General features: G+C 49.1%; 2 protein-coding genes across 26 annotated transcripts in view; one reads left to right on the top strand and one right to left on the bottom strand.

The window, feature by feature from the left end:
- The window catches only part of LOC112861239 (protocadherin gamma-C4), a 173,713-nt gene extending 153,586 nt beyond the window's left edge, over nucleotides 1-20,127 (top strand). For 21 of the 23 annotated variants that reach the window (XM_086701945.1, XM_086701937.1, XM_086701850.1 and 18 more), the window contains 3 exons: nucleotides 4,393-4,451; nucleotides 12,480-12,568; nucleotides 18,106-20,127. In XM_086701945.1, coding sequence (XP_086558071.1) covers nucleotides 4,393-4,451; nucleotides 12,480-12,568; nucleotides 18,106-18,332 — 375 coding nt within the window. In that variant the 3' untranslated portion in view covers nucleotides 18,333-20,127. Of the gene's footprint in view, nucleotides 1-3,966; nucleotides 4,027-4,137; nucleotides 4,187-4,392; nucleotides 4,452-12,479; nucleotides 12,569-18,105 lie in introns of those variants that run through there. The other 2 variants (XM_086701985.1, XM_086701999.1) reach the window with 2 other exon arrangements.
- A 2,006-nt stretch (nucleotides 20,128-22,133) lies between these two features.
- DIAPH1 (diaphanous related formin 1) overlaps nucleotides 22,134-26,157 on the bottom strand; it is a 105,675-nt gene continuing 101,651 nt past the window's right edge. For 2 of the 3 annotated variants that reach the window (XM_086702071.1, XM_086702079.1), the window contains one exon: nucleotides 22,134-24,080. In XM_086702071.1, coding sequence (XP_086558197.1) covers nucleotides 23,923-24,080 — 158 coding nt within the window. In that variant the 3' untranslated portion in view covers nucleotides 22,134-23,922. Of the gene's footprint in view, nucleotides 24,081-25,653; nucleotides 25,710-26,157 lie in introns of all 3 variants that reach the window. The other variant, XM_086702087.1, reaches the window with a different exon arrangement.

Below are 26,157 nucleotides of genomic sequence, written 5' to 3'. Positions count from 1 at the left end.
CTGCTAGCCTCTCTGGTCAACCCTATCCTGGAGAGCACACCAGTGGGCACAGTAGTGGGCTTGTTTAATGTGCGGGACCGAGACTCGGGGAGAAATGGTGAAGTGAGCCTTGATATCTCCCCGGACCTGCCATTTCAGATTAAGCCTTCTGAGAACCACTACTCACTGCTAACCAGCCAGCCTTTGGACCGGGAGACCACATCCCACTATGTCATTGAGCTACTTGCTAGTGATGCAGGCTCACCTCCCCTGCATGCACATCTCACCATCCGGCTCAACATTTCAGATGTTAATGACAATGCACCCTACTTTTCTCAACAGCTCTATACTGCTTACATCCCTGAAAACCGGCCTCCAGGTTCCCTTCTTTGCACTGTGGCTGCCTCAGACCCAGACACTGGGGATAATGCCCATCTCACCTACTCCATTGTAGGGAATCAGATTCAGGGAGCCCCAGCTTCCTCCTTTGTATATGTCAACCCTGAGGATGGGCGGGTCTTTGCCCAGCGCACCTTTGACTACGAATTGTTGCAAATGATGCACATCATGGTGGGTGTGCGAGACTCTGGCTCTCCCCCATTGCACTCGAACACATCTCTGCATGTGTTTGTCCTGGATCAGAATGATAATGCACCAGCGGTGCTGCACCCAAGACCCGGCTGGGAACTCTCAGTCCCCCAACGTCTCCCTCGCTCTGCTCCTCCTGGCTCCTTGGTCACCAAAGTGACAGCTGTGGATGCTGATGCTGGCCACAATGCATGGCTCTCCTATTCACTGTTGCCACAGTCTACAGCTCCAGGACTGTTCCTGGTGTCTGCACATACTGGGGAGGTGCGCACAGCCCGGGCCTTACGGGAGGATGACTCTAACACCCAGCAGGTTGTGGTCCTGGTGAGGGACAATGGTGACCCTTCTCTCTCCTCTACAGCCACAGTGTTGCTGGTTCTGGAGGATGAGGACCCTGAGGAAATGCCCAAATCCAACGATTTCCTCACACTCCCTCCTGAGCGTTCAGACCTTACCCTTTACCTCATTGTGGCTCTTGCAGCCATCAGTCTCTTATCCTTAGTCACCTTCACCTTTCTGTCAGCTAAATGCCTTCGGGGGCACACAGATGAGGATGGGGGTGGGGGCCAGTGCTGCAGGCACCAGGACTCGACCTCTCGGGACTTCTATAAGCAGTCCAGTCCCAACCTGCAGGTGAGCTCAGACGGCACACTCAAGTACATGGAGGTGACACTGCGGCCCACAGACTCACAGAGCCACTGCTACAGGACGTGCTTTTCACCAGCCTCGGATGGCAGTGACTTCACTTTTCTAAGGCCCCTCAGTGTCCAGCAGCCCTCAGCGCTGGTGCTGGAGCCTGATGCCTTCCGGTCCCGCTCTAATACGCTGCGGGAGCGGAGCCAGGTGAGGGGCTCGACACTGCCCAGGACAACCCCTGTGGCCTGCAATGGAGAAGCAGCCCATCCACAAAAGGGACTTTGAATTTATGTCCATTCCTCTCGGGAGGGGTTGGGGGTGTGGGAGTGGAGGATGGAGCTCAGTGTTGCCTGCACTCCACCTGATTGTTGGGACCATTTGGACTGATTGTGTGGAATGCCAATGTGGGGATAGGACTCTGAGCACCAGGAGGTGGTGGTGATTATAGGTGAGGGGAAGTAAGACCAGTCCCTGCTGCCCTCCCTCAGAAAAGGGTGGGGCCCAGCAGTCTTTACGGCTAGGGTTGGGGAGCAGAGGGTGGTCCTTGGTGGAGGCAGTCATGGATCTATGCCTGCATCCAGCCTCCTTGACTCCCAAGCCAGCCAGCTTGCTATGCCAGTCTTTAAGTTTCCTCTTCCAGTCCCTTGATCTGTGACTTCACTGTTAATCTCAACCTTCCTTATTCCTCCGTCAAACAAATGCACCTGTAGACAGGATCATTGTACATCCAGGCTTCATGCATGTCCTCCTTGCAGAACACACCCACTGGCCACATGCAGCAACAGTATTGTCTCATCTCATCTGCATGCTCACAGACACACACACGCCCACACACCTGCACTTGGGCTTACACACACACACCACCTTTTACTGCCAGCGCTTGCTGCCAAGTTCACATGCACTGGCTGTTCCTGGGCCCCTCATAGCTTCCCAACCACCTGGCTGCTGGCCTCAGTGGTGCTCACTGCTGACTGATCACACCCTGGTGAGGATCCCATGGCACAGTTTCCCAGGGCCTGCAAGGACCCAGGAACCTTTTCCTGCTTCTACCTGGGACTAGATCAGGTCACCTCTGGGCAAGAGTTTTTAACTCTGGCGTGGGCCACCCCATAGTATTGGGGCTCCAAGCAGAGGGCAGCGGTGTGCCTCCAGCCCAGAAACCTCTGGGTCTGGCTGAGCTACCCTGTGGGCCAAGGGTAGGATAGGCAGCCTGGGACCTCAGTGACAGTCACTGCCTGTCCTATCACAGGAAGTGGGGACATGAAGCACCTGGACCCTGGACACTCAGAGATAGGCTTTTGGCTCCGTTGTGACCTTGATGTGGTTCCTGTGATCTAGGGTCAGGGCTTTGGGGGTGACCAAAGTATGTGAGACTCTGTCAATCCTTCCTTCAGCTGAGGGAAAGCCACAGCCTCTGCCAGATGCTGGGGTGCCCTCATCAGTGGGGAAACTATGATAGTAAAAAGGCACAAGTTTCCACAAACTCAGGAGCTTTTATTCAAAATATACTCATGCCCCACCCTGCGCTTGATGAATCAGAATTAGAGTTTGAAACAATACCCCCATGTGATAGCTGATTGAAAGAGCCTTCCTGCACTACCTCCTTGGAGTACCATGTTCTTCACTTGTTCTTCCCAAGAATTTTGTTGGGTAGATACTAGCTTCCCCACCTTGTAACTGAATTTCACAGAGGTCAGGTGACATGCAAGTTCACTGGGTAAGTGGTAGAGAAAGATCTAACTTGGGTCTAATTCCAGAATTTGTGCTTTCACAAAGCTGGAAGATGGGAGGGCAGTTTGCATCTGCTTGGATGGGGCATAGATGGGATTCTTTCCCTTTTAGGGCTTTATATGTTAGAGAAAAGTCTTCTGGGGCTCCTTGTTCCTGAATAGCCCTCACTGAACACACTTTGGACCCGCCATCTTTGTGTAAGTTGTGAGTTTTGCCCAGCAACTCTCCTCCAGTCTGTCATGGTTCTTGCATGATTCATGGTTCTTGCATGGATCATACATAGATTGTCCTGTGTCTAAGAATACAGTGGCTGATGAGTAGGCATCCCATTGCCTTTCCCCAGGCTGGTGATCTGGACTGGTGCTGGTGACTTGTGTTGTACCTGGGATGCTAACTTTCTGAGTTCTGCTCATATCACTGACACCTGTGGGCCTTAGAGTGAGATACTTGACAGACTTGGGTCTGTCTTCTCCCCTGTGTAATCAGAGATGCTCACACTTCTCCTCTGCTTCTGGGAGTGAGAGCGAGAGTCTCTTATCAGCACAGCCCAGAAGGGGTAAGGAGATGGCTCTAGGAGTGCTCCATATGTGATGGGATAATACACCCTCCGAAAGGGTGGAAGGGACTCAGGAGTGAAGTGGCCGGCCAAAGTCCCACACCTTCACCCAGGTGGGACATAGCTACAGATCAGCCCCTTAGGAGCCCTGGAGACTTAGCTGGCTCTCCTTAGAGGCTTTGGAGGCTGTGGGAGCTAGGTCTCTGCTGGGCTCCATCCCAGCAGTTTTCTCTGTCCCAGACAGAGCAGCCTTGTTCTCTCCTCCTTAGTCAGAGCCATTGTCTGGCAGAGTTCTGGGGGTGAGGGGTGTCTTGGGGCTTGGATGCCCTGCAAAGGATCAGTCTGGCATGACTCCTAAGTTAATAATGTGTTTAGCTGTGGGAAGGTATTCTTGAGAGTCAAAGGCCTGGAGGAGGCGTCCCTCTGAATATACTACAGCACAACCTGGCGCAAAAAGGGTTACCCGGAGCAGCAGCCATCTTGCTGCAAGGATGCTTTTGTTCCCAGCTGAGGAGCTAAATAAATTCTTTCTAGAGGCTGGTGAAATTCTCATCTAAAATCTCCTCTGCCACTTTTGAGGGCCTTTTCTGCACCCCTGGTTCCACAGGAGACACTTTCAGCCCTTGAATCTCAGCTCCGAATTTCTGAGTCTGTGGGCAGGGAGGAATGGGCTATTTCTTCAGCAGAGGAATCTGGGTTTGCTCACTATGTTCAGATAGGTGTTATTTTCTCTCTGCCTCAGACCTCTGAGACCTGGGGTTCGGTTTGTCTTTGGAGATTAGTCTTTCCCTCCCTCCTCTTTCTCTGTGTCCATTCCCCTCTTTCCTTCCTTGCCCATCCCCAGACTGTGGTGACATTCTTTTTGTGAGTACTCAGCCCCTTTCCCTCTGTTTTCTCCACAGCAAGCCCCGCCCAACACGGACTGGCGATTCTCTCAGGCCCAGAGACCTGGCACCAGCGGGTAGGTGACTGCTTCTCCAGCCCACCCTCTTCTCTGCGGCATTTTCTCAGTGATGACGTGGGAGGAGGTGGGGGAGGGCTCAGCATTTGCTACAAATGGCTTCTTCCCTCAGTTCCGGATTTCAGGGAGGCTTTGGTGTATTGGGGGCTGGTACACAGAGCCCAGAAGGAAAAGGCTTCTACTCTATTTTGAAAGCTCATTTCACACCTCAGCCCCTCCCTTCTCACCAGGTGAATCTTTTCCTATCTCCTGGTCCTGAGGTGGTCTCTGGGTGGAACCCATCTAATTCCTAAGTCCCCCTGTTCCAGGTTGGGCTGGGGTTCAGGCAGAGAACCAGGGGACGGGAGACGGGGGAGGCACAGTCGGCAGTCAGAACCTCCTCCAGAGTCCACGGGGAAGAGCCCAGGAGAGGTGGGGGAGGTGGGTCAGCTGTTGGAAGTGGAGACTGCACTGCTGGAGGCTGGGCTGAGGAGGGAGCTCCTGGGACAGGTCTCCTCCCGCCCCACTCCAGGCTGCCTAGGTCCCGAAACTGGTCCTGCCCTCTCTACCTCCAGGCCTTTTTCTCTGCCACTCTTTCTTACTGCTTTGGCCTTCCCTCAGTCTCTTATCTCAGTTTGTGGTCTTTGCCTCTCACTCTCTTTCTGTCTCTTAGTTTCTGTCTTTATTGCTGCATCTTGGTCCCTGCCGTTTGTGTCTACTTGCCCTGATCTGTGCCTTGCGCTGCACCTGCCATGCTGGGTGCTCAATAAATATGGAATTAATGAATAAATATGACTCTTCCTTAGTCTCAGTCTCTGTTTCTTTTCTGTCTGTTTCTGCCTCCCAGTCTCTTTCCTTGAACTCTTTTCTTTTCCTCTTTCCTAGTGTCCTCATGTTCCTCTGTCTCTAGTCTCTTGGTTTCTCAACCTCTTGATATTTCTGCTTTCCTCTTTGTTCTCAGCCTATGTCTTTTTCCTTGTCTTTGTCTGTGTCTGTTTCTGTATCTCCAAGTGTGTAGTCTGTGTCTGCATTGCTGAATCTCTTCCTGTTACTCTTTGTTTCTCTCTGTTTCCCTTTTATCCTGTCTCCTACTCTTTGTCTCTGTCTCTCATTTTTTTGTACTTGTGGGCAAGCCAGCACACACATCCCCTCACCTCCCGCCCACAACTCTCTCTCTGCCCCTGTCCCTCACATACAGAGTCTTTGATCAGTGCTCACCACCACATACTCCTCTATCCAGGCTATCCCAGCTGTTCATTTCAGTTGAGTATGAATTCCTGCTGAGACAGGAACCTCCTGCAGTTGGTGGGGAAGGAAAAAGCAGGAAGATCTTTAGTTGGTCTGAGGGAAGTGGGGTGGGCTTTGGGCCAGTTCTCCCTGTTAGAAGTCAGGAGCCTAGAGGAGTCCAAGGAACCCAGGAGAGAGAGAGGGCAGAACTTAGGTCACCTTCCTCTGCCTCCTTGATGGTCAGGCACTTGCTGCCCACATTTTCCCACATGTTATAGTTGGTGAGTGTTCACTGCCACAAGAATCCAGGAGACCTCAGCACATGCCAGGGAGGTAGAGACTCCACCTCCTTGGCATGTGCAGTCCTGCACATGTATCAGGAACTCAAGATGCTTCCTAGAAGGCCTTTAGAAGGCAGAAAAACAGTTGGTTTGGACTGTCTTTGCCCCTCCCTTGACCCCATCTGTCTCCTTTTAATCCAGTGGCCTTGCCAGCCTTTCTGTATAGCTTATCCATTAGGTCATTCATATGTTTATTCATGTATTCATTCATGCATCACCTACTTATTGGGCATCTACTATGAACCAGGCCATGTTCTAAGCACTGTCCTCTAAGAATGAACAAGCAGACATGATCTTTGAGCTCATAGACTTCCAGGATAGCAGGTGAGACAACAAATTGACAACAAATTGCACTAAAAAATGTCTAGTTAGAAATCATAGCAAGTTCTCAGAAAAAGAGGGTCATATGAGTGTAATCGTGGGGGGAAGGGTAGAGAAAGCCTCCAAGAAGAAGTGACATTTGAGCTGAGGTGATGAGAGGTACTGGGCAAATTGTGTCCCCTTTACCCATCTCTGCTGCAGACTGTATACTGGCCCTGAAGCAGAATTCAGTGCTGAACCTAGAAGTCCCACAGATTGCTTCTGTTGTCCCCTCTGGGTTGAGCACCGTACCCCTGCCTCAAGTCCCTTGTCATCAAATGAAAGACTTGGTGGCCTGAAATATAGGAGCTCTTGGGGAGATGTAAGGGAAGATTCCCTTCCTTAGTTGAGGGGGATGGACAAACATTTCTGATGTAGTTCCAAAATGGCCCAGGTGAAATAAACATTAAGGGCCCAATCCAACAACTATACCTTTTCTCCTTCATTTATTCCACAGTTAGTAAGCACCTACTGTAGGCCAGGTGGTGTTTTAGGGGTAGGAGATGACAAAATAGGCCTGCTCCCTGCCCACAAGGAGCTTACCATGCGTTGAGTAAAGCAAATATTAACTAAATACCAAAGTAAATGTAAGATCACAGCTATTGTAAGTGCTATAAAGTGCACTACCTGGTGGTGAGGGCCTACAGTAGGGATTTGCCCTGGTAAGGGAGCAAGAGGACCTTTAGGAGGAAAGGAGATTGTGCTGAAATCTGAAGGGTTTCAAATTAACCAGCTCAAGGAGAGAGGGAAGAGCCTCCACACAGGCCTTGTGGTAAGGTCTCTCAAGATCAACAGACTGACAGGGTACTTTGTCTTTGCTGCTGTTATGATGAGTAAATCTGAGTGGAAGGATGAAGAAAGGAGATTTATCTAGTCCAACTCTGGCTCCAGCCCTCCATTGCTTCTCTGCTCCACTCCCCTCCACTGCACCATCTTGGCTTCTGGCACACCATGTTCACAGCAGGGTTAGTGTTGAGGTGAACCTAGTTCAAGTTCAAGTCAGCACTGGGTCACATTGCCCAGACAAAAGGGGGAAAGACATGTTCTGAAGTCCCTGCCTGCCAGGTGCTCCTCCTTCCAGCCTCTGTCCTGTCTCGAGTCATCTTTTTGGCTTCTTATCTCAACAGCTGTTATCTCAAGCTCTGAACCCAGCAAGCCACTTGTCCCTTCTCACACAGTAACACAGGCTCCACCCTGCAGCTGTTCCCAGTCTCTGCACAGTGAGAGTCTCCATTTAGCTTGTCCTGGTCTCCACTCTGTTCTCCTTTGATGGCTCCACACTACCCTTCCATCCCCCTCCTCTGAGAAACACTATCCCTGCTCTCCGTCAGTTGAGGCAGCCATTCAGCAGACAAATAGCAACTTAGTTTTGGGTTTTTTTTTTTGCTTATAAAATAATACATGCTCATTGTAGAAGCATGGGGAAATAGAGAAAAATTTTTAAAAGAAAAAGAACTCAAATTTCACAACCCAGAGAAACCCCCATTAAAATTTTTTGAATATGAAATTTTCAAATTTGTACAAAACTAGAACGGTATAATGAACCTCTATGATTCCACCGTCCAGCTTCACCTAATGCCTTACATTGTTTCACTTCAGTGTCCACCCTGTTTCCCCCTTGAATTACTGTGAAACAAATCTCAGCCATCATATAATGTCATCTGACTCTTCACGGTCTTAGACAATTCTTTTACATACAGAAGCATTAACAATAATATCAATAAACTAAAAATATGTTAATACTAAGTAATATAATATTAATAAACTAGTATCATCAAATATCTAGTCTGTATTGACACTTCCCGTTATGTGTCTCTCTCTGGTAATTCATTTGCACGCTTATCCAAATTAAGACCCACATTTTGTATTTGAGTGTTTCAAATCTCTTAAGCTCTTTAATATTTTCACATGTGTATTTTATTATATTATTTTCTTAATGTTTGTTTATTTTGAGAGAGCACGAGTGTGAGTTGGGGCAGGGCAGAGAGAGCTGGAACAGAAGATCCACCTGTGTCTCTTCTCTTTGCAGTATATCACAATTTTCCCATGTCAGTAAAAAAAAAAAACAAAAACAAATTCAAAGTTAATTGTTGCATAACAGCCTCTTATATGGACATATAATGTATATTTTAAAAGGCTGACAGGCTTTTACTACCTTAAAAAAATTCATACGTGTTTATATTTTAACATAGTTAAATCCAGGCTGTTGTTAGAGGTGACTTTCCCAGACTTTTCTTTTTTTTTTTTTTGATCATGCTGCAGGGAGCATTTTTCCATAGCCCATCTTTTGGGACGTTCCCTCACACACCCATCCAGTGCACCAGAATACAAACTCCTTACGGCAAAACTCTGTCTATCAGCTTTTATATCTCAGGGTTTACCATAGTCACTGACACATAGTGGATGCTTGGAAAATGGTGAATTAGAGATAGTCAATCCCCTCTACTTTTATTGTTCAACATCTCCTAAATCCTGGAAGAGTCTCCTATCCCCACTGCTGCCTCTCTGCTGAAGTCCAGTGTGGTGTCATGTATAAGAACATAGGCTTCAGATTCACATTAGGCCTCTTTCAGGACGTAGCTCTGCCAGTTATTGGCTGTGAGAATTTGGGAGTCTCTTAACCTCTCTGAGCCCTGGATTCATCTACTGAAAAATAGGGATAATCATAATAACACTTACCTGCAGGTGGTTCTGAGGCTTAATTTGTCTATACACACACACACACACACACACACACACATATATATATATATATAGGAAGAACATAAATATATTCTCTTCCAGAGAATAGGAAGCTCTCAGCAGATTGTTCAGAAAGAAGTCAAAGATCTGGCAACCTGCCCATCCATTTAGCCTGCAGCCTTCAACCATTGCCCAAGAATCCTCCTTATAGCCCAGCCCATTATGGTTCCAGGCCTACCCCTCCACTCACCTCTGTTCCCTCAGCACCACTCCCCAGTCTCCACTGGGCATCCCCCTAACCAGGTATCTGACCCTCTTGTCTCCCCTGGAGCCCTTCTCTCTGCTTCCCCTCCGTGACAACTGTTCTCCCCACTCTATCCCAGTTGGGCTTCTCCTCTAGGCATGAGCCCATCTGCCTGAGGCCTCTGCCTTCCAGAACGTCCAGTGACAGCAGGACGGCAAGTAAAGACCCCTGGATTCCCACGGAGACAGAGGTGGCTGAGGCCGCAGCACTGGGCTCCTGTCCTCCTAGAGGGACCCTTCACCCTTAGTCCTCTCCCAGGAGCAAAAGCAGTCTTTAAATTCTTAAATCCAATCATGACACCCCCCTCCCTTTAAACACCTCAGTGACTTCTCAGAGCTCTTAGAATGAGACCAAAGTTTTTAGTGTCCATTTTACAACCTCAGCCCCTGACACCATCTCCCCTTGGGATAGCCACACTGGCTGCCCTTAGTCCACTGAACTGGCCAAGCATTTCCCAGCCTCAGAGGCCTGGGGCACGTTCCTCACTCTGCCTGGAAAGCTCTCTCCCACAACACTACTTTCTCCTAGATACTTCATTTTACTTCTCAACATTTTACTTTGAGATGTTTCAAGCTTGTCAAAAAGTTCACTTGTCGAAATAGTGTGATGAACTCAGACACACTGTTTTTACCTAGATTAATCAGTTGTTTGTATTTTGCATTTTTTCTCTCTCTCTCTCTCTCTTTCCACACACATACTACACTTTTTTTTTCTGAATATATGAGAGTTGCAGACATTGTAGTGTTTGAAAAACTTTAGTATACACCTCCTAATAACAGTAACATTCTCATACAAACCATACAAGAATGATCACGTTTGGGAAATTTAACAGTAGTGTAATAACATGTAGTCCACTGGCAGATTTTAATAAGTGTTCTCCAAATGTCCTTTTAATTTGTTTGGTATTTTTTTTTTTTAAAGCAAGCTCTATACCCAATGTGGGGCTTGAACTCATGATCCTAATATCAAGAGTTGCATGGTCTACCAACTGAGCCAGTCAGGCACCCCTGATGTTTTTTTTTTTGTTTTTTTTTTTTTTTTTTCAATTTGGGATTCAATCAAGGAGCATGAATTACCTTTGCTTGCCCTATTGCTTTCGTCTCCTTTAATGTAGAACAGTCTCCTTACTTTTTTGTCTGTCTGTTTTAATGACATGGACATTTTTTAGAGTCCAAGCCAGTTGTCTTTTAAAATGTCCCACAATCTGGGGCTCCTGGGTAGCTCAGCTGGTTTAGCATCTGACTTCAACTCAGGTCATGAACTCATGGTGTCAGCACCAAACCCGCTTTGAATCCTCTGTCCCCCTCTATCTATCTGTCCCTCTCTCCCTCTGTCTCAAAAATAAACACAAATAAATAAAATGTCCCATGATCTGGATTTGCTTATCATTTTCTCACAGTGAAATCAGGTTAACAACCATTTTGGTAGGAATACTGACTGGGTGACATTGTACACCTCCATTACGTCAGGAATCATTTCATGTCATTTTGTTCAGCTATCAGGGATACTCACTTTGTTCACTTAGTTAAAGTGGTATCTTCAGATCTCTCCATTACAAATATATTTTAAAATATTTGTGATTAATAAGTACTCTGTGCGTGATATTTGAGACTGTGCAGCAACCTTTCAGTTTTAATATTCACCAGTGATTGGTGGTTACGAGGTGGTGATTTTCTGTCATTCCTCCTACCTTTGTTTAGATGGAATTGTCCTACAGATTACCTGGAAATTTATTCAGATGTGAATTCCCTGTCTTCTAATTTCCCTTTTCCTCAGGGAAGCTTGGACTGATTGAGCTCCCTAGCCCATACTAAATCAAGACTCCCTTATACACCCTGCTCTTTGCCCCCATGGCACTTGTCACAGTTACCATTAAATAATTGTGTGATTATTTAATGTCAGCCTCTCAGTATATAGACCATGAGCATCACAGAGACTATGTCAGTCATGTTCACAACTATAACCCCAGTATCTTGCCCAGTGTCTGGCACACAGTAATTGGTCAGTAAATGTTGGTTGAATAAATGGACACAGAATTCCACCTGTTGTCACTCTGAGAGAGAAATGAGGCTCCTACTTTCCCTTCAACCCTAACTGTCTGATGTGAGGGTATAGAGGACACATAGAGCAGCTGCACTCTGGCCAAGCCTTAGACTAAGTCCACCTACCTGAGGATGGAGAATCCCAGATCAGGGGAAACCGTAAGCAGGGACAGAACTTGGAAAAATTGTAAAGCATTTCTTGGCTGTGCTCACCCACCATGACAGAATACACCAACATGATCATGCTCTTGCTCTGTCTCCCTCTCATGCTTCCAAGGCCTGCCCTGCAGCCCTTACCCTGGTGCCAGATCCTTCCCTATGGTAACCTCACTCTCTTCGTGCGTTTTCCCCCCCATTCATTCAAGCAAGAAATACTTATTGAGGAACTTTGGTGTTCCAGGTGGTGCCAAGGGTCACCTAATGGTGTGTGTGTCAGGGTGGCTCTTGCTTCCCTCAAAAACAGAAATAATATGATATTTCAGAATTCCAAAAAACATGGAAATACTCACTGTGGGAAAAATCTGAGTTGAGCTGCAATTTCTTCAGGTCATTTATAAGTTAGTGTTTTTAACAATCATCAATCACTTCGTGTTTTTCTCAATGCTTAGAGTGTCCAAAGGTTTTAATTAGGTGCTTCAGCAGGAGGGGTGCAGACACCTTCTTCTACAGACAGTGTAGACAGGTATAGCAGCAGGAGCCATGCGACCTGAGCTGCCTGGGGGAGGCACCTGGGCTGGGCTGGGGGGAGTTGCTTAGAAATCCCTCTGACAAATTTTATTCATCTTAGCAAGGTAGAAGTTGGGAACTGGCAGTCTAGGGAACACCAGATTTGCTGTGAGAGGGAGCTTGAGGAATTAGGGAAGTGCCTCAGAAAAGGTTTGATTTCTATAGATGGTGCAAGGCAAGCAAGTATGCTAGGCAAAGGGATTTTTTCAAAGTATTTGCAAACATTATATGTTATAATCCTACAGGCCATCTTTGGGCATGGGATGGAGATATAGGTTACTAGATCTGGGAGCTCTAGGAGAGGACGGGAGAGGCGTGAGCTAGGCTGGCCTGGGAGACTGTATTCACCATCCCACTCTCTCCTCAGCTCCCAAAATGGCGATGAAACCGGCACTTGGCCCAACAACCAGTTTGACACAGAGATGCTTCAAGCCATGATCTTGGCCTCTGCCAGTGGTAAGTTGTGCCACTGTGTGTGTGGGGATGGGGGACCTGGGGTTCTGGGGGGAATCCCACAGCCATCTGCCTTAAGACTGGCTATCAACCTGCATGGTTTCTCTGGATCTTTCTCGGAGTCCCTGAGAGGACTCATAATTCCTGGACAAAAACCCAGGTTGAGAAACAGGTTAAGACTTCCTGGGATGCCTAGAAAAGAGTGAGAAAGGAAAGATTTATTGAGGGAATAGAGGGAGTGACGTTAAGAGTCCAGCTCCAGAATGGGACCACATGGGTCGGATCCTACTTCTGTCATTTATTATCTTTGTGAATTTGATCATTTTGCTTAATCTCGATAAATCTCAGCTTCTTAAGCCAAGAAAATGGAGACAGTGGCCTCAAAGGGTTGTTGTGAGGATTAAATGAGATGATAACACAAAGCACAAAGTTCTGGACCTGTGACGTACAGGCCCTTCCCTCCATGGTTGTGGGTGTGGATACTCCCAGCACAGAGAACACATTTGGATATGTGAGACCCCTTCCCTTTGTTGTTGCCCCACCTCCAGAGCAGGATTTTGATATTCCTAGAAGGCTAACAGAACTTCACATGCAACAGAGATTCAGCCAGTGGTTTTTGTCCCTGAACAGTCAGAAGGGTCCTGAGTAGGGCAAACAGAAAAACAGAATGATGTTAGTACTTAAGAGCACAAGCTTTGGAGGCAGACCAACCTGGATTCAAATCTCAGCACCCACACTTAGCCATGAGTCCTCAAGGAAGGTGCTAAGCCCCTCTGGGCTTCACTTTCAGTGACTATCACATGAGAACTAGAACAGATCTTGCTGGTATTGTGAGGGCCCAATGCAAGGCCTTAGCATGGGGATGACAGAGTAAGGCACAATAGGTAGTGGCCAAAATTGATTACCTCTTATCTTGTTTGACCCATAAAAGGCAGATTGAGAATAATGCCTGTTCATAAGGACTAGTTTTAGGAGCAGCACATCTTGGGCTTCCTATGAAGGCTGTCAGGGCGTTAGACCCTGGGCTTACTTAGTGCAGTGAAATCCTCTGTCTGGCCTGCAGCACGTGTGGAGGGCTGGGAGAGAACCCAGTAAAATCAGAACAATAATTTTCAAATCATACCTATGTTCTGTCCTGGGTGCATGCTAGGCCTCACATCAATTCATCCTCTTAACCAGCTCTGCAAAGCAGGTCTGTGATTACTTACATCTGACAGATGAGAAAACTGAGAAATCCCTTGCTCCAAGGTCCCCATTTTGAGATGCAGATTGGGGATTCTAACCCAGTCTGACTCTCAAGTTCACGCCTTTGCTTTTGCAGCGACCATGTCTGCCTTTAGATGCAGCCTACATTTCCCTTTTAGCTGAATAGGTGTACAGGCTAACCTCCTCTTACTGTCTTGCGTTATTCTCCCAGACTAGAGGTGCCAGATAAAACACAGGAAGCTTGGTTAATTTTAACTTCATGTGAACAACAAATAATATTTTAGCATAAGTAGGTCCCAAACATGAGTATTGGGACATACTATATTAAAAAAGAAAAAAATCTGCTCATTGTTTATCTCAAGTTCAGATTTAATTGGGAGTATTCTGCATTTTATTTGTTAAATTTGGCATGCCTCTCCCAGATGTCTGTGAGGTTAAGTGAAGCCAGGCCCGTGGTAGTTCACGTGAAGGGGGAGAGGAAGGGGAAAGTGAAGAGGGCAGCACGCCTTCCGGGACAGAACTGGCCCAGGTCTGGGGTGGGCAGGGGATTGTACTTCTGGAGGGGCCAGATACTGAGTATGAAAGAGGCAGGTGGGTGGCTCTAGGAGATACCAAGTCAGGTTCTTGAGGGAAGTAGACAGACAGGTATATTTAACTGTTGTGGGTTTTAGCATTACATGCAGGAAGGAGGCTTTTGGCCTAAATCCAGATTTAAGAAACAGAAATGGAATCAGTATTTATGGCCTAAAACCCCCCAGGGTCCCCTCCTTTGTCAGGGCTCCACCCCTCTGGCCCACACAGCATCTGACCTGAGTGTAGGCTAGGGCCTTGGGGAATGGATCCAGAGGGTTGAAGTGGCAGGGTCAGGCTCTACTCCCACTTTCACACCCGCTTCTCTGCCCTGAAGCCAGAGAGGTTCCTGGAGTCCAGCCCAGCCTGGCTAAGGGGCTGCTGAGGGGAAGTAAGTAAGAAGGAAAGTAAGTACACTTGGGAGGCACTTTAAATAAACACTTGGGGGAAGTGTGTTCTCAAGGAGGTTCTGATTTGCGGTTCAACTGACTCTGGATTAGCTTGACCAGGCCTCCCTGTCTGGAGGTGCTATCTCAGCCCTGAGCTGGGGTGGGAAGGGAGGCTGTGAGGCCAGGAGCTGGAGAGGAGGCCAGTGACCTTTGCCCTTTAGGCCAGAGTTTGCCTAGGTTCTTTCTTAATGCCTTTTTTTTTTTCCTAAGATTTAATTTTTTAATTTTTAATTTTTATTATTTTTGTTTTTTAAATATTTATTTATTTTGAGAGAGAGCATGAGTAGGGGAGAGGCAGAGAGAAAGGGAAAGAGGGAGAGAGAGAGAATCCCCAGCAGGCTCCACACTGTCAGCACAGAGCCCCACATGGGGCTTTATTCCACAAACCGTGAGATCTTGACCTAAGGTGAAATTAAGAGTTCAGCTGAGCCACCCTCAGGTGTTCCAGATTTTATTTTTAAGTAATCTCTACACCCAACGTGGGGCTCGGACTCATAACCCTGAGATCAAGAGTTTCATGCTCTATTGACTGAGCCAGCCAGCCAGTCACCCCTTTCTGGCTGCTTTTTAAAGAATGTTTCTCTATAGAATGGAAAAGATCTTGGTCCCTGCTCACTGTGTGCTGGGGGGAGGTAGAAGGAGGGACCGATGAAGAATTGATTCTACAGAAGGTCAGAGGCTGCAATCCACCATCTCCCCCCTCAGACTTACACATGGGGAAATGGAGGCCTGAGTTGTGCAGGGCCTCTGCCAGGGTCACCCGGCTTTCTTAGTGACAGCGCTAAACAGAAGGAACTCTAGTGTCAGCCTTTTTCTGTTAGGCCCTGGATTTGCACACCTTCTCTCTCCTGGTCCAGCCCAACCTCAAAGTCCCCCACAGAGCCTGGGCCAGCATCAGGCCTGTGCTTCTGGTGGGAGGTGGCAAGAACTGGCTTTGTCATTTCCACCTCCTTGGGGTGCTCCTTAGAGATCTGGGATGCTGGTGGGATGTGGGTGGGCTTTGCCTCCAGTTACCAAGTCAAGCCCTTTGTGCCCTTCTGTTTCTACCTCCCTTCTCCCTGGTTCTCCCCATTTCTGCGTGCACACACATGCGTGTGCGTGCGTGTGTGTGTGTGTGTTATGTGTATGTATGTATGTGTGTGTCCCCCTCTTTCTCCCTCTCTGGCGCCTCTGAAGTCTCCCCTTTAGCCCCTAAATCACTCTGGAATCCTAGCTCTTTGAAGCAGAATCTAGGCCCCTTCCCCCACCCCTTCATTCCCAGGCTGGAAGAGAGGGTATGCTGAAGGGGAGGGTGAGCTTGGCTCCATCCTGGAGTTAATTAGGGAAAACGTTGAAAAAGTCAATGGAATGAAAGGGCTGGGGGAGGGGAGCAGTCTGGGGAAAGAGAGAAGGAAGTGGGCAGCTGCTCCCTCCCACCCAGCCTTTCACACACCCCCCAAAGCCCTCAAATCCCGGGATTTGGGACTTGAAATGGAGATTGTAGAAACCCGAGCATTGGAGTGAGGAGGCAGAAAGACCCAAGGCTTTTCTATCTGTTCCCTTCTCCTGTGCCCTTCCCCCTCTTGTGCTGGTTTTTAAAATAGTTCCTGTCTATTTCTCAATCCCTGGTTAGTGTCCCAGGATTAGTCAGCCTCTCCGGCTTTAGTCACCCTCTCTACCCACTCCCAGGGTCTAGCTTAGAGTAAAGGGAGGCTGGGAGGAGAACTCTTGTCTGCTGGGCTGGGTCTTGGCTGGGAATTCCAGGGGCTTTAACCCTCCCACTGCCAGAGGACTCCAGCAGGAGCCCTTGGGAACTCAGGCTGAGTCGGGGGAATTCCTGGTTTTCCTTGCTGCACCCAGGGAGCATGTAGAGTAGAAGTAACAACACACACTATACGGTGGTGATGATGTGAGCGCTGCACCCAACACTGAGTGAGCCCTTACCAAGTGCCTGTGGAGTCATGAAGCACTGTCTCATTTGAGCCTCACAAAAACCCAATGGGATAAGTGATCCTGTGCTTTTCTACCTTCAGTGTGCCTAAAAATCACTTGGAAATCTTGTTAAAATGCAGATTCCAAGTCTCCATTTCTAACAAGCTCTCAGGGTGATGCTAAGCTAGAGCCAGAATACTTCTCTAGACCCCGTTTCTTCTTGTATACAGTAGGAAGTTGGGCTTGGGGTGTTCTCTGATGTTCCATAGCTCTGATACTGTGAACCTCTGTCTACCTTGTACCTAAGATACCTGGTCGCAGAGAATGGGCCAAGTGGGTGATGGGTATTAAGGAGGATACTTGTGATGACCACTGGGTGTTATAGGTCAGTGATGAATCCCTAAATTCTACACCTGAAACTAATGTTACCATATATGTTAACTAACAAGAATTTAAATAAAAATTTGAAATCCAAAAGAGAAATAGTAGATATCTGGTCCCGGAATCATCTTTTTAGCCTCCTAGAACATGGCTCATTTTGTCTTCTGTCCTCCTCCTTTATCCTCAGAGTGATAAGATCCAACCTGATGGTGGTAGTGGTGACTCTCTCTACAGTATATGCTGAGATACACTTAGCCACCCCTGCTTTAACCTGTGATGGCTGCTGTGGCTTTGAGTTAGTCTTTTACCTTCTCTGGGCCTTGCTTTCCTCATATATAAAGTAAGGATAAATACCGTACCTCACTGGGTTGTCTCACTGAGGTGAAAGCCATCATGCACGTGCAGTATCTAGCAGAGTACTTGGCACAGAATAGTTGACACTAGTCAACTCCTGTCGCTGTTATGAAATGAATACCTGCAAAACCCCCTGACCCCCTGCTAACAACAGAACTGCTGAGTGCCCCCACTCTGTGGGCACCGGCTGGTGAAGGATAGGAGGACACACAGGCCCTAGTTGCAGCCCTCCAGGAGACCACAGTCTAGTGTGGAGACCAGAGAGGCTCCCGTGAGAAGGGTTAGGGCAAGGACTGGAGAGCTTTTATTTATGCCCTGAAAAATAACAGCATGTTTTAGGCCCTACATAATCTTGGTTAGTCTTCACCCAAACCAGAAGAGGTAGTTGTTATTTTTACCCCTTTTCATAGATCAGGAGACCTAGGGATTGCCCCCAATTGGTTAGTAGGTAAAAGAGCTGGGAATCAAACCCAGCTGGTCTCACTCCAGAGCCACTTACCTCTGCCTCTTTGTTAGAGGGTATTTATCAAAAGGTGTTTATCCCCCTTTGATAGAGAGGATATTCCCAGGGCTCATTGTGGTCAGGGCTGGGCGCTCTGCCCATTAACTGGTTGTGCTATAAAAGAGGGACCCAGAGTTTAGCTCTTCACCTTCCTCTCTCTCTTGCAGAAGCTGCTGATGGGGGCTCCACCCTGGGAGGGGGCGCTGGCACCATGGGCCTGAGTGCCCGCTACGGGCCCCAGTTTACCCTGCAGCACGTGCCGGACTACCGCCAGAACGTCTACATCCCCGGCAGTAACGCCACACTGACCAACGCGGCTGGCAAGCGAGATGGCAAGGCCCCCACCGGTGGCAATGGCAACAAGAAGAAGTCAGGCAAAAAAGAGAAGAAGTAACGTGGAGGCCAGGCCAAGAGCCACGGGGCAACTTCCCTCCCCAACCAGCCCAGCCTCTCTCCGTATCTGTACCCAGGCCTCATATTTTCAGGGCTCACCCCCAGATACTGGTAGGGGTCCAGGCCATGCTCCCTTTGAGAAACAGAAACAAGTGCCCAGTCAACACCCCCCTCTCTGCCCCCAAGGGATTGAATATGCAAAAGGGAGTTCTGCTGGGAACCCCCATCCAGTCAATTGCTGTGCCCATGGGGGTAGTGGGGTTAGTGTAGACACCATTTATCACACCCCCTTTAGTTACAGCTGAACTTTGCCATCTTCCAAATTCAATCAGGCCCATCCACAGTTCCCTGCCTCGCTCCTGTCACCCCACCCCCTCAGCAGCTCCTCTTTCTTGAATAAGGTGGTGGGGGTGTTGAGGTACCTGGTGACCTAAAAAGGCTCGTAGTTCTGAAGGGTTGGAAGGGCGTCATAACCTCTTGGCCTCTCCAGTTCTCAGACTGCCCCCAAAGCATGGTTTGGTGCCCGTCCCTTCATCTTCCAGAGCCCAAGACCAAGCTCAAGTTTTGGCAGACATGGTCACCATTGCCATGGTACTGACGCTTGCTGGATTTAGGGAGGGCACTTTGCTACCGTGCCTCTTCCCAGCGCCCTTGGGACCAGTCTTTTGTTCTGTTTTTCATTGTTTGATGTTCCCACTGCATGCCGTGACTTCCCCCTCTCCAAACAAGAGACTTCATTGCATGTTCCAAGACAGTATGGGGTGGTAAGATAAAGAAGGGAAGGGTGTGGATATAGGGGATGGACAAAGCTTGACTTGCCAGTTATCAGGATCTTGCAGAAGGCTCTGTGTCCCCAGGGTACTGGCCAGATCCCCAATTCCAGCCATAAACCAAGTACCAGGCTGGACTCTCGTTTACCACATTCAAGGCTTGCTCACTCACCTCAGGCAGTGAGCTTTGGGCTGAGCTGTTAGCACCAATGGATTTAAACTGGCATTATAGTCAAAGGAAGGTCTAAGGACGTTTGGGACCAGGTCCCCTGGAGAGGTCAGAGGGCCCTCTGTGGGTGCTGGGTACTCCAGAGGTGCCACAGGTAGAAGAATCAGTGTGGCCCTAACAGTGAGGCAGGGCCAGCTAGGCGGTTCTTGGTCCCTGGGTTGGGGAGGCATGGAGCTACAGCAGGGACCAGGTGGACAGAAAGTCTCAGCCTAGGATCCGGGCTTCTCCACAGGGCCCCTGCACTCCTCCAGCCTCTGTTCCTTCATCTTGCCAGGTGCCATTTCTTCTCCGTGAAGGCCAGTGCCCAGCCCGCCTCCCCCCAGTCTGCTCCCTAGTGGCCAGAGCCTGGTTAAAGTCCCCCAGTGCCTCCTTGTGCATAGACCTTTCTCTGCCCATCCCCTTCTGCCCACCCCCTCCCCCAGGCCCGTACCTCCAGTGGGGCTGCGCAAGAACCCCACCCCAACCCTTACAGTAGTGTAGAGCCCCCTCCCTCTTTCGGCTGGTGTAGAATAGCCAATAGTGTAGTGCGGTGTGCTTTTCCGTGATGGCGGGTGGGCGGAGGGCTCCGCGCAGCCATCTGTCGTTGAATCCGCCTGCGGCGGCCCGTGCTGTGTTTTGTGCTGTGTCCATGCGCTGCGGCGACCCCGTCCCCTGTACTGACTCCTATAAGTGCTTCTCTTCGCATAGTCATGTAGCTCCCCACCCACTCCCCTTCCTGTGTCTCACGCAAGTTTTATACTCTAATATTTATATGGCTTTTTTTCTTTGAAAAAAAAATTAAAAGGTTTCTTCTGAAAGGTTGAACGGTTCTGTGTAAGAGATGGAGGCTCCTAGCATGTGTGGATGAAGTGCTAAGAGGTGTATGCCGGAAGAAGGGCGGGATCGCGAGGCTATTGTATTTGCGTCTTGGTTTTGTGTCGCTGCCCTGGAGTCTGTGTGTGACAGTCAAATGTGGCTGTGTGTGCTTGCAATACTGTTGTGCATATTTAACAGTATACAATCGACTGTAATTGCACTTGTGGATCGGTATACCGTTGTGTGTAATCGTTTTATGGGTCTGTTGAGGAGGGGGATCTCTGAGGGCTGCGTGGCGCTGTGCAGTTGAGCGTGCAATTGTATGCTTGTGGCTCTCTCTCCCTTAAGGTTCTAAGCGCCAGTTTCCCGGCAGAAGAGGAGACTCCAGAGCGGGGGAGGACTGTGTTGGCAATGGCTACAGAGCTGGAAATTGGGTGGTGGACATTTCCTTAGTTTCCCCCTCTTCCCTGCTAAAATTAACACCCCACAGTACCTTTGTGGGCTCCTTCCTAGGAGGGTGGATTCTCCTTTGACCACTCCCCTCCACCCTGGCTGCCTAGTGGCTTTGGGAACACGGCGCAAGAGGGCAGGCTACATATAGCCTGGGCCTCGGTTCACCCATCTGGAAGCCACCTTCCCACTCTCTGTGGCAGAGCCAAGGAAAAGTAGAAGGTTCATCACTTTGTTGCTGGGGATGGTGTGGGGTGCCCTGTGTCAAGGGGATTGAAGAGTGAGTATACAGGATAGATTGTCGGTAGACCCAGACTATCTTCCCTTGTTCCTCTTCTCCCTCTCTCCTTGTTTTTCCATTCACTTCTCAGCCCTCCTCCCCTCCCCTCTTCCTCAGTCTGCCTCCTTGGAACACAGTGGGAATTGGAGGTTGTCCTCTGCAGGAAGTACAGAGGAGAGAAGACAGGGCGCAGAGGAATGACAAACAGAGACCCACTGGAGTTATCTGGCGGATCCGGGAAGGCATGCCTAACTGCAGGGTGGAAGGAGGCAGTCTGTGGGCTTCCTATGCGCATCCTCCCAGAGCCTGGTCATGTGTTTTGCCAGCTCCTGAAGTCGGTTGTCACGGAAACCAAGCCTTCCAACTAAGCATCTGGAGGCGACCTTCTTATGTGGGAGGAAGGGTGGTGTGGACGGTTTCTGAGATGGAATTGGGGTTTTGTTTCTGAGAGCTGGGTTGCAGAGGGCGGGGTGCTGGCTGCCTGGGTTCTATTCCAGGCACGGCAGTAGATTGGCAGTGTGTGTGAGCAGCTGTGGTTGGTCCCCTAATTGGTATGTGCGCCTGTAAAGCTCTGAAACAGAAACGCGTGGCTTCTGGTGGGGGAGAGGGAGGAGGCAGGCAACCTACCCCCACATCCCCAGCCATACTGGGGAGGCAGCTGGCCCAGGCTCCAGCGCTATTTAAAAGGCTTTTATTTCCAGTTCTAGAGCCTGCCAGAATGGGTTTGTGGTCCTCTTCAAGCCCCTCATTGTCTATTCTGGGTCTGTTCATAGCTTGTAAGGTTCCTTTGTGTAGGTTACAGCGTGCTCAAGTATGGCTCTGAGCTGCAAGTCACCTGGAGCATGACCTCTGGCTTCTCACCTCTGCTGGCAGGCTCAGGTTTCTGTCCCCCTCTTCCGCCACATAAATTCCTCTAATCTGCAGTGTGGTTGGTCTGTGGCCACCAAGGGGGGGGGGGCAGGGAGACATGAAGAGGGGAGATGGGAGAATCTTCCCTCAGCAGAAGAGACACAGGTACTGCCAGGACCTAGTAGTTCTTGACATGTGGGGGTGCTAGGAGGTGGGGAACTAGAACTGAGTTCAAGAAAAGGGTTCCAAACCACCAGGCTGCCAAAACAGAACTGGGGCTCTATTCCTTTGTAAGATGCAAATGTAAGGGCAGAAGCCTAAGCATGGTGTCTGTCTGGCACATGTTACGCACCTTAAGCTTTTTGACAATGTCAGATCAACCAGGGATTTGGAAAATAGCTTAAAGTCACAAAGGAGGAGGTAAGGTAGTACTGTTTCAATGCTTTATTAACAGTTGGAAACAAACCCAACAAACTGGAGGTGATGACATCCCAGAAGCCCAAGAGGCAAGGGAAACAGGTTTGCATTTTGTCTTTTTAAATTTTTTATTAAATGCATCTTAGCAAAAGTAGATTAAAAAAGAAAGGGTCAAAGCCCCAGATGTCAGCAGGGAAGAGGAGGGGACCCAGGGGAGCAGCCTCCCCCCCACTCAAAGGAGATGCTGTTGCCCCTTCACACACAGACAGCTGTAGCAAACGGAACCTTTGTTCCTGGCCTGAAGGCCTCCCTGCAGGAAGCCTCAGGTCTCCTGCGTTCCCCCCTTTGCTCCAACAACTTTAATTCTGGGTCAAGCCTGAGCAGTGTCATTCTCTCTCCTACCTGGGGGTGGAAGCTAAAAGCAAAGGAGGGCAAAGTGTCACCCTGAGCCAGAGAATCTGAGCTTCCTGGAGCCAGGGCCTCTGAACAGTCTGGCCTGCCCACTGTTCATAAGGGAGCAGGGGGACGCTGTGTGGCAACACTACTCACTTGCCCAGTGTCCAGTTAGCATTTGCACATTTGGCTTGATAAATATATTAAATTTTTATTAAAAACTCTGTGGTCTCAGAGCTCCCACCACTGAGGCCTGGTCCACCTCTACCAGAGAAGAGCTCCTCCTGCCCCAGAACTAGATGATGGGAGAGAGAATCTGCACTGGACTTCAAGGGCCCAGAAGGCTTTAGGGTGGAGGTGGAGGTCCAGGGTGTTGTTCAGGACTGAGGCCTGTGGGGAGAAACCCCAGGGGCACCAGGACCTGCCATCAAAGTCTCTTACATTATGGAGGGGAAAGGGGGAAGGGATAGTTATTCTCTTAAAAAAAAAATCTCATATAAAAATAGATCCATTTGCAAAACAATTTCTCAGCCAGGAGGCTCCACCTCCCATTTCCTTGGAGACAGAGGGTGAGGTGTTGGGATGGTCACAATAAAGTCCATACTCCAGAGGAGATGCACCAAAGCTCCGGGGAAGATGTGAGGAGAGACCATGGCTCAGTAGCCTGGGGCAGGTATAGAAGGTTCACAGAGGCAGGGTCATAAAACATGGCAGCAGGCTGGGGACAGGTCCCACAATGTCTCTATATCCTGCCTGCCCACAGGCCCTGGCCTAGGCCATCGTGGAACAGATCAAGTGGTCCAGGTCCTTTTTGTTTTGGGAGGCCCTTCCCAGGAAGGTTTGGGGAGGGTGGGGTTTGCCTCCCCACTTCTCTGGGCATGGCTCCCAGTGTCACACCACTAGTAATAAATAACAGTAACCGGGAGAGGGAAGAGCAGAGGTGACAGCGATGAAAGGAGGGATACAGCCTAAAGGTTCACAAGCCCCATGCTGTTCTCAGGGCTAGAGAAACCACAAAAGAAAAGCACGAACCCAGCAAGATTGACCAAAGTGGAAGCCTACTGGAAAGGCAGGGGTTGAGAAAGCAGGTGGGGCCTGGTCTGAGACAAGGCCTCAGAGTGACAGAAGACCGCTGGGGTTAAGGCAGCAAACACGGAGCCTGCTTTGGTAATACAACAGCCAGGGCGGGCTGCGCTCAGGCCTCCCCACACTGCCTTTTCCTGCTGGCCTCCAGGCAGCTGAAGCTGTGTGTGATGTACAGAGAGCAGCAGGCCAGAGAGTAAGACAGGGTCAAGGTAGTGGGAGCAGCCACCCCAGAGGAATATTTCCGTGACCCTTTAGGCACATGCTGCAGGGCAAGACAGTCTGGGGCTCCACTACGGAAGCTGCTGGGGCCACAAGACCCAGCTTAGCTTGCACGGCCAACCAGCTCCTTGGGTTCTTCAAGGATTGTGGGGACTCCCTCATTGTTCTTGGCGACCTTAGGAGGAACAGTAGTCATGGCATCATCCTTGGTCAGCTCCGAGGCTAGCAGAGATGTGACTGCACACCCAGCCTTCCTGTTGGCTGCAAAGAAAAGACATGAGAGAGCTTGTCCACAGAAGGCCCAATTTCTAATCCCTTTCAAACTCTGTAGCAGACATTTCCGCCCAAAGCCATGCAAATGTGGTTGCACGGTCTGGTTCAGAAGGCCCTTCTTTGAAAGAAAGAGGGGCAGAGACCTAACCACATGTGGAATATACTTCCTAGGTGCAGAGAGCATGTGGTGCAGGCTTTCCTGTGTGAAAACTGTACACAGGTTTGAATATAGCTAGACAGAAAAAAATGTGATTCAGGCTTGTTAGGTAAAACTTAAAGAGGAATGAAGTGCCCAAAATCTGTTTTCTCATCATAGAGTTGTTGGAATTAAATAGACTCAGGCTTAGTAAAGAGTAGTAGTTTTGTTTTCTTGGCTGTTTTCAGGAATCTCCTAGGCCAAAACCATTTCAAGTCAGACCCGGGGAGGCCTGTCCAGCCTTCAGTAGGCTGCTGGGGGCAACTCCTGCAAAGCGGAGCAGCAGCCATGCGCTGACGTCAAGTGCACGTCACACTCCCATGTGTACCCCTACCCCCCTTCCCTCTCCCCATGCCCACATGCCCAGCTCTTCCCCACCTCTTCAGGAGTAGCAGCTGGGAGACAAATGCCAAGGGCCCTACAAGGTATGTATGTCGGGGTGGGGGTGAGTGGGTAATGAAAGGTATGTCAGCAAAGGCAGAGCTGCAGTCAAGAATGGTGAGGACAGGCCCCTACAAAGAAATCTCATTCCAATGTGTTAAGGGATGGTGACACTCCAGTTGTAATCTTAGAAAGAGAAGATCCAATTAAGCCATGAGTTTCTGTTCTCACTGCTGGGAGCCATCCCTAAGACTGTCACAATTTATGGAATGCAGATTTATGGCCCCAGTATCTTCATTCAACACAAAGGCAGTTCCTTGGGACCATGCCCATCTCATGTTCTCTGCTTCTTCCCATGCCCTACAAAACAGCACAGAAAGGCCACATGTACACAAAGAGCTGCCTGCCTGGGTCAAAGAAGCCAGACACAAAGGCTAAACGTGCTATGATTCCATTTCTATGAAATGTCTAGAATGGGTACATCCAGAGAGACACAAAGTAGATTCACGATTGCCAGGGGCTGGGGGAATGACTGCCAGTGGGGATGGGGGTTCTTTCTGGGGAGGTAAAAATGTTTTGGAATTAGTGGTTACACAAACTTAAAAATATACTGAAACGACTGGATTGTAGACTTTAAAAGGGTGAATTCTAAGCATTTGATTTATATCTAAAAAAACCCAGCTTTTGCTGGGTCATGGGAAAGATGAGTGGAGAAAGCAGTACTTCAGCCTTACAGAAGCAAGAACCGCTTGCTAAATGATGGGGGCAGCTCTGGGACAGGCGCAGGAATGAAGAGGTCCAGAGGAAGCAGTGAACAAAGCGCCCATAACACCTTTGCCTTGTTTGGACCAGCAAAAAGCTTCAGGCAGCGCAGAAGCCAAACAGGGGGAAGGCCCACCCTTTCACTAGAGAGCCAGCACTGCTGTGTTCACACAACAGAGGCCACCCCTAAGTCAAGGAGCACACTGCATGCCCACAGGTTACCAGTGTATAGGTCTCCTCCTCCTCCAACTCCTCCTGCCAGGGGCACAATGGACTGTCTAACAAGAGGAGAAAGAAGAGTGAAGGCCCTGACTGAGAGGCACAAGGGCTCACCCTCTGGTTCCAGGTGGAAGGTATGTGACCTATACTCCAGGTGTTCCACACAGGCCACTACTTTGACTATAAACATGTGCTACCGCCTCAGTGACTGGGGTGGGGACAGTGTGACTAGGGAAGTCTACATGTATGTACTTAGATCTTCTTAGCCTCAGCCCCACTTAGTTTCTGCTCTTCTCTAAATTTACTCCCTTCTCTAGGACCCTACTTCTCATGTCCAGAAAGGCAATGGCTTGATGTCACTCAAGTGTGCCTGTGTATTTATCCTCTAGCAGTTGAGAAAATATGGCCAACTATTTGTGTGTGACTAAAGAAATGCATTTGTGTTGAAGTAATTTGACTCCAGACCCCAGAGGGAAAAGAATACTGGGTCTTCAGGGAGACCTGTCC

The sequence above is a fragment of the Puma concolor genome, chromosome A1 (genome assembly GCF_028749965.1).
Source record: "Puma concolor isolate L17-30 chromosome A1, mPumCon1.1.hap2, whole genome shotgun sequence".
Classification (NCBI taxonomy): Eukaryota; Metazoa; Chordata; class Mammalia; order Carnivora; family Felidae; genus Puma; species Puma concolor.
The sequence above is the reverse complement of the archived record's forward strand: the minus strand, read 5'-3'. Positions and strand labels throughout refer to the sequence as shown.